The sequence below is a fragment of the Orbicella faveolata genome, unplaced genomic scaffold (genome assembly GCF_042242905.1).
Source record: "Orbicella faveolata isolate gen_17 unplaced genomic scaffold, um_ofav_v1 contig_13, whole genome shotgun sequence".
NCBI lineage: Eukaryota > Metazoa > Cnidaria > Anthozoa > Scleractinia > Merulinidae > Orbicella > Orbicella faveolata.
The window spans coordinates 9,395,412-9,407,500 of record NW_028301540.1 but is presented as its reverse complement, the minus strand read 5'-3'; the positions used below and the strand labels follow the sequence as shown (position 1 = coordinate 9,407,500).

Below are 12,089 nucleotides of genomic sequence, written 5' to 3'. Positions count from 1 at the left end.
ATAGCCTGGCGGGGGCACAAACTTTTCTAACCTGAACAATATTCAAGCTATAGTAATCAAACTTTGTGACTTTTCCCAAAATTTTATCAGCTAACATTTTGCTGGGTCAACAGTTTGCTCACGTGACTTGAGGATTCTGTGGCAACAATGTTTTCAAAGGGCGTTTCGCCCCCAAAAAGTTGTTCTATTTCAAAATCTTAGCAGTTCTTGAATTTTTATATTCTTTTTTTCCGATTTTGTGAATCAATTTGGAGGCTGTTCTGAGATTTATAGATAATTCTTTAAATCCAAGATGGAGGATCTAAGGCTTTTTGAAATACCGTAACAAAGAGCCCTCACCCCAAGCCCACGAACGAAAAAAAAGCCCAGGCAAAATAGGGCTAATGTTGATAAACCTCAATACATGTGCATTGACCAAAATCGGAGATAAAATGTGTCATTTTATTTCTTAGCTGCAATTTTAGGATATTTCGCTTGTATAAAGCTGAATCTACTTGGACAAGCCATCGCGTGGTGCGACGAACGATTAGCTGTATCCATTGAGTATACTTTTTCGTCCAAGAGTATGTTTTCAGTTGAAGGAGTGCATATGAAGACAAAAACAGTCTTGTTATACCTCCCAACTCAAATACGTTTTCCGATTGGAGGAGAACGTGTCACTTTTCATGGGTTAAAACTCACTAGGGAGAAAAGACAACTTGAACTTTCGACTCGCACACGATCAGGTCGTGCACCGCGTGTGGACGCGCAGCAAATTTGTGTGGCAGCCAGCGTCAAGCAAATAGTTTGGCTTCGCCTCGGGGAACATTAGGGTCTCGGGAAACCAAAGCTTACTCTTTTCCTTGTGGCCAGTCATTAAGTGCTTATTAAACTGCAAGAGATCCAGAGAGAACTTGTTTTGCGGAGTCTTGTTGCTCTCTTAAGCTTACATATTGCTAAACATAATTTATGTTTATTACACTTGTGATAAGACCTGTTGCTAGTAAAGAAAAGTATAAAAAACATACTTAGTGTTCACCACAAGAAAAGAAAGAAAATTATGTAACAGTAACGTAATAAAAAACAAAAACAGATTGAATGAAAGATCGCAAAGGCGAAAACAGTAAATTATAGCTGCTTCTCTGTCTAACATTTTTGAAGGTTGAAATTATTGATGATCACCCTCTGTTAGTTTTGAAACGCCCATCGTTTATCAATTCCCTATGAAACTTCCTACTGATTTATTATCAGTTATTATTCAAGCCAAGTACGTGATTTCAAAATCAAAGCTTTCATAGAATCGTGATTTTCACACGTATCTAACAGTTCCCGAATTTTTCAGTGCCGCTGGAAAATAGTCTTTATTGTGGGCACCACGTTTCTCACAACGCCCTAGATTTTTCACGTATCATAGGCAATAAAATACGACGCGCAACTTGTTTTAGTCAAAGATTGCTAGTGAAGTTACACCGCTACCGGAGGGTCCACAATAGGATTGGCGGGATGTGGGATTTGCCTTTTTTTTCGCCGTGATATTCGGGATTTGAGCTGAAAACAGGGGCGGGAAGCGGGAATTACTATCAAGAGCGGGAGTGGGATTTTGTGTTTTTATGTTGTTGGGATGCGGGATTCGTGAGGTGAACAGAGCGGGATACGGGATTTCCATTCTTTCGTGACCTCATAAATTCATAATTGACCGGCGCAAAAACCGCAAGTTGGCAGAAACGAACCTTTTGTGCGTATAGCTGTGTCAGGTTTCAAGTGATAGATAGCAATGGCTCTGTGCCTTGTCAGGTTCTGTCAAAAGCATCCATTATCGCTTGACTACGTTAGTATCATGAGACTATTAGATGGTCTTTGAGTTCTATTGCGATCATTTGTGTTGGCTTCGGACATCAATGACATCTGTCCCTTTCCGACATTTTCGACGCTTGCGCCTGTAATCAAAACCCCCTGATCCTTTCTAGTTTTTCTAGTCTTTTGAGCTTTTCCAGAGCCCTTGGCTTGTTTTGGCCAGGACGGCCACACCGGATGGTGGCAATAGTTATTTATCGAACAAAGTATGCGACATTATAAATTGCATCGCCATATATTGCGAAAATGTGTGCAAGTGGGAATGCCTTCACTTGGAAAGAAAAGTTCTGAGCCCAGATTTCAAGGAAAGTGAAGATGCTGAAAGCTTTGAAAGAGACTGTCAGGTGTGTTTACGGGCCATGTCTTGAATATGGGAGTGAACAATTGTTTTCTTTCACTGATACTTGGACAAAAGAAAACAAAACAGTAAACCGTTTACAGAAAGAAACGTTACAATCATTTGTGCTTACTTATCTGCTATCCATTGAATCCTTTTGTGATCTTTTATGTGATATCTTTTTTTTAAAAACGTTTCTGTGTTAATTATTAATTTAACAAATTAATAATTAATACAGAAAAGTTTTTTAAAAGTGGGTGAGATCGGGATTTCAGGGCAAAAACGGGCGGGATGGCGTGATTAATAGGAAAAAATGGGCGGGAAAGCGGGATCTGAGATCCCTACTGTGGACCCTCCTACCCTGCTACGATCAGAGGATGCAAGTTACCGCTATTTTAAGTGTATTTCGCTGTCTCTCTGCTACCCTTTGGTGCAAGTCGCCAACCAAATTTACACCTACTTGAACGACTATTACACCTACTTGTACGACCACTACACCTGCTTGTACGACTACCACACCTGCTTGTACGACTACTACTCCTATTTGTATCTACTACTACTACTTACGATCTACTGGTTTTCGCTATTTCTTCAGTCGCTACGTATTGTGAACTAGATCTATGGGCTTGATCTGTCATTAGATCAGTTTGAATTTACTAAGTGGAGTTCGAATATCTCGCACCGCGCTACCCTGTAGTTGTTTAAGATTTGAGTAAGAAGCAACCTCTAGAATCTTTACAATTACACCCTCTTTATTGTTTTCATGCCCGGAGACACTTTTAACTTGTATTGGTTTACGTAATTACCTTGACTAAGGCAAGACTGACCAGGAGGACGCGGACTTGTTATTAATGAGGAATTTTGTTTTAAAGAGGATAAATGTCGCGCGACGTGTCACTGGAACTGCGCAAGAACATGAGGTATTTTAAACATTTATTTCAAAAATAATTTTTATGTCTTATTTAGAAAATAGAAAAGGAACACTATGTGCTTACCTAGGCTGATAGAAAAAAACGAGAGGTAGTTGAGGAAAATTCTAAGTTTACATGTATATAAACCCAATGGTGGATAGTACTTTCGTGTTCTCCCAAGCTCTCTCTCGTGTCAAGTCATGTAAGCACAAAGTGGTCAAAAATTGGAAATATTTGAATTCGCTCTAGTGCGACCCGGCCCATATTCAGCATCCTAAACCTCGTCAGTGTAAACAAGTACAGTTTGGCTTTACACAAGATATGACCACCCTGGTAGGAATAATTCTAGATTTATATCATCTGAGTCAACAAGACTGAGCTTACATTAAACATGTACTCAATCAACAAAGCCATGTAATCTTCAATGATCTTCAATCCAGGATCATTGCAGTTGTCCTGACCTTCACCAAGACACTGATCTTGTGCACAAGATCAAAATGATAACAAGTGTTGTCTCATTGGTTATATTTTGCACGAGAAATCATACGGTCAGGGTAAACAAATATCAGCTGTTTTCAAACAAGATGCATTGAAGATAATGTGAGACAAAAACATTTCGTGGCTATTTTCCTGAACAGGGTAATCGGTCGCCAATTTTTTAGGAGAAGAGTGTCCCTTCTTTGAGAGAGCAACATTTCGCTACGCTGGTAGGCGTCGTTTGAATAGTCTTTTAAAGGGGTTACAACATATTCCCAAAAGCAAAAATAAAATTCCGCGGTAAGTCCTTCGGAACCTGGGTTTTGTTTTTCGAAATTGTTTGAGAGCGAATAAGGGTTCCTCTTCGATGATAAACCCTTGACAGATTTTCTGCTGTTCACCATCAAGGCTTTTTATATTATTGGAAGTTACAAAAGGCGATGCTGAAACATGAAATTTGCCCTCTGGTATTTGAGAGCATAGTTAATAGGGGAAATGGTGAGGAAGGCCGGTAAACATCAAAGAAGCAAACGAACAGGTTAAGATTTATGTTGGAAGGCCCTTGACCCTGCACATCTTATTCTATGCTCATTGACTATGCATAATTACATAATTGCAATGCTTCTACTGGTTAGTTGTACGAGCACACATGACCACCTTTCGTTTTTTGCCAGGATTTGTGCAGGGTCAACCCCCAAAATACCAAACAAAAACATACAACAAACAACTTTGTCAAGTTTTCTGACCATTTCCCTCAATTAACTATGTTGAGAGGAATACAAGGTCTTATAGAAGTTTTCCATTCGAGCAAGATCTTATTCAGATCTTCTTCTTCTTCTTCTCTTTAATTTAAAAATGTGTTTTCTTTCATACTCGCGCTTTTCCATGAGCGAACGGCACAGACTTTTCGAGTGTGGAAAACGACAAGCCGCACAGTTTTGTTCGCTTGGATTTTTCAACGACTTCGAGGTTTTAATTGCAAATACAGAAGCAAACAGAACACTGATATGTCGACATCGTGACTTTTTATAGACCACAACAGCAGGGACCTTATACAAACCACGACGGCAGCGAAAAAGTCGCAAAATAAAGGGTTTAATGAGTCAGTACAATGGTTCTGCACGCGTTATAAATCTTTGTACATTTCCTAGCCAAGCTATGCAAAACAAACAAGTACACCACAGGGGCATTATTTTTATAAAACGCTTTCTTCACGAATTTAGCTGTAGCTCGTGTTTATCGAAATATAAGTGGAAAGATTCTAAAGCATTTCAATTTTCAAATACGCGCCGCTGCCACCCTTGCGTGAGATGTCCAACTCGCTGTCATCGCGGCCAAAAGAACTAGCGCTGAATAGAAAATTGCGAATTTGCATAATTTCCGAAAAAGAGGACAACCTCGTGAGGTATACCTAAATTTTCGAACATATTTTCCTGGAAATTTCCGTTCCATTTGATTTTCATCCCGGAATTTCTAGAATTTTCGGTTGAATGGTTCGCTTTTCGGAAATTCAACAATTTCCGGATTTTCTGGAACTTTTCCCTGGAAATTTCCGTACCATTTGTCTCCGTTTCGAAAATTTCGGAAGTTTTGGTCGAATGGAAAGCGCTCCGTGTTCCGCACTCTGGGTGGTGTTCCTGGAATGTTTGGAACGTACGCTGATTGGTTGTCATACTATTCTGCATTACGTAAGACATTTCCTGTCTTTTAATTGGTTAATCGATCATTTTCTCCAAATACCGCGCGGGTTATTGAAATTTGGCATTTTCGATCCGCCTCAGAGGTGCACGCTACAAGATGTTTGAACCAAAATGCCGATCTAACATACGAGTTCACATATATACGAGCTGCGCTAGAGACTACAGACGCACGAGCAGAAAATACTGGCAATCTGATGAGATCCACACCGAGGATCAAAATCATGGTCTTGCCTGAACAAAGCAAATCAGTTGACAGACTTGTGGGTAAGCAGCTGCATTTGATTTATGTGGTGCCAGAGCGAACAAAGGAGGTATAAACCTAAAAATCGCGCTCAAGAGGCAAAAGCTCGATCAAATTGATTCAAGAAACGTAAGAACGTCTCTATACCAACGCATAGCTTTCTCGAAGTTCACCAAAAAAAAAAAAAAATAAATAAAAAAAAAAAAAAATAAATAAATAAAAAATAAAATAAAATAAAATAAAATAAAACAATACTGTTTTCTCTTCATTTTTTTGGCGTTATCTCATAGTGATGACTTTGTAATATTGGAAGCCAACCCAACATATTACACTCTTTTTTTATTAGCATATATTTTGTAAGAATATCCAGGCTGAAATTTGCCAAATTTTAAGAATATTTTAAGACTAAACCTGAGGCCGAGGCTGAGATTTTGAAAAGAATATAATTTTGTGTGTTGAAAATTTGTAAATACAATACAATTATATGTTTTTAACGAAACTGTATAAAATTCTTCCTTTCTCTAAATGGCAGAACTGGTCTAAAAGCAACAAAAACAGCACTAGCTGTATGCTCGATGCTAATAACATTTCTGCAAGAAGTTATGTGCCTGATTTCAGGTTTTAATGTCTACAGGCTGGCTCTAAAACTACTTTAACACCATCCAGACACCAAATAAATTAGAAAACAGAAATTTCATATGCTATAATCTAAGGATATTCACAAGAATATTTTCAGCTAAAAAAGTCACAAAAATAAGAATATTCTTCCCCGGCGAGAAAAACAATATTCTTATAAAAAAACAGTGTATTGAAGAAGGATATCTCTCTATTCAACGGCTGATCTGAAAATGTATTTGAGTTTAAAATTAACTGAAGAATAAATCTTAATGAGTAATTATTCCATGCCCACGACTAGATATTTTTTCTAACTGGCCTTTGGTTATAACAGTGAGTGAAAACGCGGAAGAGATTCTTATCAAAACTTGTGCTGTATTCTTAGAGAAAACATGGAGAGGAAATCACTGACGAAGGATGGTACAAAACAATCAAACTAAACGCCTATTATAGTCTTGGATATAACTATTTTATCGATAGCAATTACAAGAAGGCTTTCGAGTACTACGAGCGTTGCCTTAGTATTTCCAAGGATGTCGGGGACAAAGAAGGGCAAGGACATGCATATTTTCATCTTGGTCAAGTTGCTTTCTCTCTCGGTGATCACAGAACAGCCATGGAGTACCACCAGCAATGTCTTAGTATTGCTAAGGATGTCGGAAATAAAAGAACCCAAAGTGGTGCATGTATTTGTCTTGGTAAATTTTGTTCCTCTCTCGGTGATTTGAGGACAGCCATGGAGTACCACCAGCAATCTCTTAGTATTGCCGAGGATATTGGAGACAAAGAAGCAAAAGGGCACGCATATATGAGTATTGGTGGCGTTTATTTGGCTCTCGGTGATTTCAACAAAGCCATGCAGTACTACCAGAAGTCTCTTAGTATTGCCAAGGAGCTCGGAGTTTACTGTTGTCAAGGACCACTATATGGTGATCTTGGTAACGTTTATTGTAGTCTCGGCGATTTGGAGACAGCCATAGAGTACTTCCAGAAATTTCTTCGCATCGCCGAGGATACTGGAAAAAAAGAATGTCAAGTAACGGCATATCTCAGCCTTGGCTTGTCTTACAAAGCTCTCGATGATTTGCGCAAAGCGGAAGATTGCGTTAAATCCTGTGTAGAAATATTTGATAACTCCAGAAACCTTCTTCAATCGCAAGACGACTGGAAAATAGGCCTTCGGAATAGGCTTAAGTATAGACATGCTTACTATGCATTATGGGTCATTCAGTTAAACCGAAACAAGATTACTGAAGCTCTCTCTTCAGCCGAGCGGGGACGTGCGCAAGCCCTAATGGATCTGATGAGATCACGATATCAATTGGAATTGGCTCCGTCCTCACCGTCAGCCGAGAACACTGAAGTAATCTCTGACATTTTAAGCTACGTTTCATCGAACACGATTTTTCTAGCAATTGGCAAAATCTCAGTCAATTTCTGGATGCTACAGAAAGGATGTAAAGAAATTCATTTCAGGCAAAGAAATTTAGATGGAAACATTTTCCGGGAAGATGAAATGGTCTTTTTGCAGTCTTGGATTGAGAAAGTTTGCAAAACACTGAGAAGTGTTGAACGCCAGGTTCGTTGCTTGGATGGCCCAGCAGATGACGGGTTGCCTGTTCAGAGTCCTGAAGAGACGGGATCCTTGGACTGCGTGAAAGAAAGAAAGAAAGGCGCTTTAAAGGAACTGTATAACAATTGTATTGGCCCAGTTGCAGACTTGTTGCATGGTGATGAAATCACCATCGTCCCTGATGGTCCCTTGGCATTGGTTCCTTTTTCCGCAGTCATCAGCCAAGATTCTAAGTACCTTTCTGAAACCTTCAGAATTCGACTAATACCTTCATTGACCAGTTTGAAGCTGATGGCAGAGTGCCCAGAGGGGTACCACAGTACGACTGGAGCGCTGCTTGTTGGAGACCCGTGGGTGGGTGTTGAAGTCGTCTTAGATGGAAGATGTACAAAACTACCACCACTCCCATGCGCCAAAGAAGAGGTACTGATGATTGGGAAGATTCTCAATACTGAGCCTCTTACAGGAGAAAGGGCAACAAAGGCCGAAGTGTTGCGCCGGATAAACTCGGTTGCTTTAGTACACATTGCAGCACATGGTCGCTCAGGAACTGGTGATATCATTTTGTCTTTTTACCAGGCGTCCAGGTCGGAAGACATTCTCTTGACGATGCACGACATTTTGAATTTAAAATTGAGAGCACGACTGGTTGTCTTGAGCTGTTGCCATAGCGGCCGAGGAGAGGTTAAGGCTGAAGGCGTGGTTGGTATTGCACGTGCCTTTTTAGGAGCTGGTGCTCGTGCCGTTGTCGTGACATTGTGGGCGATCAATGACAAAGCAACTCAAGAATTCATGAAACATTTCTATGAACATCTGTCTCAAGGACAATGTGCTAGTAAGGCTCTCAATTACGCCATGAAACATCTGAGAGAATCCGACGACTTCAATGACGTGAGTTGCTGGGCTCCATTTGTACTTATTGGCGATGACGTCACAATGGATTTCAGCAAAATCAGGTAGGAATCTTACTCAAACTTATTTTTGAAATGTTATCCTAAACTGAAATAATCGCACCCCTTAGCAAGAAACTTATTTGCATCGCGTACTTGAATGGAAGAGCAACTGTCCATTTCAAAACCGTGGAAATAGCTCTTATTGCAGTTTTTAGCTGTCTAATCAAACTGACGATTCTATGCGTCGTCATAAAATATGATGCAAGTAAATCACAACGAACTAAAATCAAATAAACTCCACGATCGAATATTTCTGGGGGTTATCACCGGTAAGTTGTTTGCCCTAATACGATGTGGGAGGGGGGACGGGGGTAGTGTTTGGGCGAGACTTAGGAGACGGCACTCATTAAGATGAAATTTCTCTTTTACTTCTTTTCTAAGCTTTTAGTTTTTAGAAGCTGTGGTGATTCGTTTTGATTTCAGGAATCTTAAGGTTTGGAAGTTTTGCTTTAGACATTCTTTAATGGTAAACGAAGTTAAGATTAATTTATAGGGGAAAACACGTTACCAGTAGCGGACATAAGTATTAAACCTGAAACTTACATATTGTGCTGACTTACATTTTTTATATCTAGCTTATTTCCTGTGTTTGTGAATGTTGGTGATGATAAAGTAATTTTAACTGAAAAAAAAAAAGATTAAAATTGAAATCACAAAGCAGTAAATTTCTTGTTTTGTCTTGGTAGGATGACAGCCACAGCTGAAAAAGCATCTTCTTTTGATTCCACTAGTGACGTTTGAGCCATGTAAGAAAAAGCCCTCCAAGATGGTGAGTTAGCTTGGTTTGCCCTTCTGATTTATTTCATTTTCAATGATATTGAAAAAGAAAGATTTCTTTTGGTTCGCTTTTGTAGAAGCTTCCATGCACGTGAATGGGTTTGTATTTCAGTGATGGATTTGAAAGTTCGCGGCATTGGGCTATTGGATTTGAACTTCAATTGTGCTTGCGATTGTTATTTTGATTATGTGTCAATGTCTCATGTAAACCTTACATTGTTTTATTTATTGTGGAAAACGTTAGTTTGCAAGTAACAGTGTTTCTGCTTTGTTTTATATATTCTTATCTCATTTTTCCTAGTGCAAGAAGTTTATCATCAACTCGGAAGTTGGTTCATCACGAAGAGGTGGCTTCTAGACGAGGTTTCCAGGAGTATTACCTGCGTTTTTAAATTGTTTATAAATATCGTCGTTACCACGATGAGCATTTTAGATTTTCAGATAGGAAAAAAAAAAGAAAAAAAGAACCAAAAGTTTAGATATTTACATTTACCTTTCATTTTATCGTCCAATGGTATTTCCCGGTATTGGAAATACTTTACTCAGATATATAAAACTTTGTTAGATTGTATAATAGTTTCATTAAACGGCGAAGTCTTTTAATTAGGTCAATTAAAAGTTACGAAAATTATGCCATGTTGCCATAAGCTTGTTTCTAAAGCTGTTTTGAGAAAAAAAAAATTGTATACCCTCGGAGTATCAATATTTTTGAAACGACTGAGCGAGTAAAATTGCTGATCAAGAAAAAAATAGTTCAAAGAACAAAGTATTCACGTATTTTAAATTGAAACGTCTAAAGGAGATAAAAATTTTCAATACCCGATCAAAATTCCAACATATCGGATATGGACTTTTATGTATTTGCGACCATAACAGAACACATTTCGTAAGTTGAGATTGGAAGGTTCTGTCGTAGCTTTTTGCATCAGTGCCACAGAATGTTTGATTGAGGACATGATAATTACTCATGTACATACTCTTGTTTTTACATGAAATAGTGTATTTCTCGTCGTTAGTGAGAAATGCATTGAGTGTTTATCGTATTTACTGAATAGTTGTGCTCAGAGAGAGAAAAAAAGATTAATTTGGAGCAGTTTCATTACGACTGTCTTCATAAATCAAAATTAGAGTAATCAAGGAGGTAAACGCAGTGTGGTTTCAAATAAGACATTTAACCAATCAGATGACGATATAACAATAGTTATTTTATTTTATTTTCAATTTTTTTGATTTGCCACACAAACAAAAATAGAATTACAATACAATGATTAATAAATAACAAAAACTAATATTCAAGATTACAATGAAGATACAAAACTACAATTTATATATTCAAGGATAGAAAACAAAATGGCGAGAGAACCTAATAAAAACCCGCACGGGGCTTGTAAGCTTAACTTCCCTCTCAAGAAACACCAGATGACTAATTTAGATAAAGCAATTAATGACAAGCCTTATGTAATGACAGAGTTAATAGTTACCGATAATGTATGCTTTAAGTTTTTTCCCAAAAGATGCCAGTGATGAAGAGCCAGAAATTTCAGGTGAAAGAGAATTAAAAAATTTAGGACCTCGATAGAATACAGAGAATTGCCTGATATTTGTTCTATATAATGGCAGACGAAAGGAGTTTGCATGCTTTGTATTGTAACAATGGATCTGGTTGTTGATTGTGAATATGTTCTCAAATTTTCGAGGGAGAACAGCGTTCTTAAACGAGAACATGATCGACACGACAGGGCGACCACTTGATTGTCTCCAGGGGCCCGTTTCTTGACAGCCCCTGAAACTTTTATCTAAAAACGGAGAAGTGTATACGCCTGAAACTTCTTGTATGAAGGGAACCTCTCTTCATATTAAGAATATGGGAATAAAACAGCTCTGTAATCGTAAGGTTCGAGATTTTGCTATGGCTTTCGAGAAACGGGCCCCAGGGCCGGGTTGTTCGAAAGCCGGTTAACGCTAACCCAGGATTAGAAGTTAACCGAAGTATAAATTTTTCTTGGATATAAATGTTTAACACTGCGTATCTTTTTCATAGTTTGAGATTATACAAACTCAACACTAAAGGACAAACAATATAAACAGAAAACCTCACCGAAGAGTTACAAAACTCAAGTCAAAATTCTAGCTAATCCTGTTAGCTTAATCGGGCTCTGAACAACCCGCCCCTGGTGGACCAGGAAACTTTTTGAACTTTTGGTTTTGTTTGAATCAGTTGTAGAGATGAACAAAAGTCTTATAGTTTATAAAATAAGGTAAATAAAGATGTCAAACATGTAAACAGTAGTGTTGTTTGAAATCCTTGATTCTGAAGTAACTAGGTAAATACAAACAATTTTATAAAGAAACCTGTGATAAAGTGTGCTCTAAAAGTCGTACTTCTATCAAACAATTAGATTATGAGCTCGAGATTTCTACCTCGTGGTAGTCGACGAGGCGACAGCTTGAGTCAGCTATCACACATAGAAATCGAGCACGATTAATCTAGGTAGTCGTTCTAAACCTGATCTAAATTCTCTTCACAGACACTTCGAAAACGCAAAGAAGCGGCCGCCATTTTGTTATCAATAGCACACTGTGAGGTTACTCACTATCTATCTTGGTGTAGAGAGTGAGACGCCTACTGTATCCTGTTTTATTATATGGAGAAGAGTGTTTTACTGGGAACT

At 38.4% G+C, this 12,089-nt stretch overlaps 1 protein-coding gene across 2 annotated transcripts; it reads left to right on the top strand.

Moving 5' to 3' along the window:
* The first annotated feature begins 256 nt into the window (after positions 1–256).
* LOC110053266 (tetratricopeptide repeat protein 28-like) lies at positions 257–11,706 on the top strand. Of its 2 annotated transcripts, XM_089284530.1 has the most exons (5): positions 257–532; positions 2,992–3,090; positions 6,500–8,643; positions 9,327–9,409; positions 9,719–11,706. In XM_089284530.1, exons 2-4 carry the CDS (start codon positions 3,022–3,024, stop codon positions 9,379–9,381), a joined length of 2,268 nt encoding a protein of 755 aa, XP_089140656.1. In that variant the 5' UTR covers positions 257–532; positions 2,992–3,021; the 3' UTR covers positions 9,382–9,409; positions 9,719–11,706. The 2 variants fall into 2 exon arrangements, with proteins under 2 accessions (XP_089140656.1, XP_020615139.2); XM_020759480.2 differs by lacking the exon at positions 257–532 and having other exon boundaries at positions 2,443–3,090.
* Positions 11,707–12,089: the final 383 nt, after the last annotated feature.

What these genes read in the sequence shown, in the direction of transcription:
- LOC110053266 (XM_089284530.1), top strand. Translation starts at nt 3,022, where the DNA reads ATGAGGAATTTTGTTTTAAAGAGGATAAATGTCGCGCGACGTGTCACT. An exon ending in GAACTGCGCAAGAACATGAG is followed by an intron (nt 3,091 to 6,499) that starts GTATTTTAAACA and finishes CTGTATTCTTAG; the next exon opens with AGAAAACATGGAGAGGAAAT. An exon ending in ATGGATTTCAGCAAAATCAG is followed by an intron (nt 8,644 to 9,326) that starts GTAGGAATCTTA and finishes TTGTCTTGGTAG; the next exon opens with GATGACAGCCACAGCTGAAA.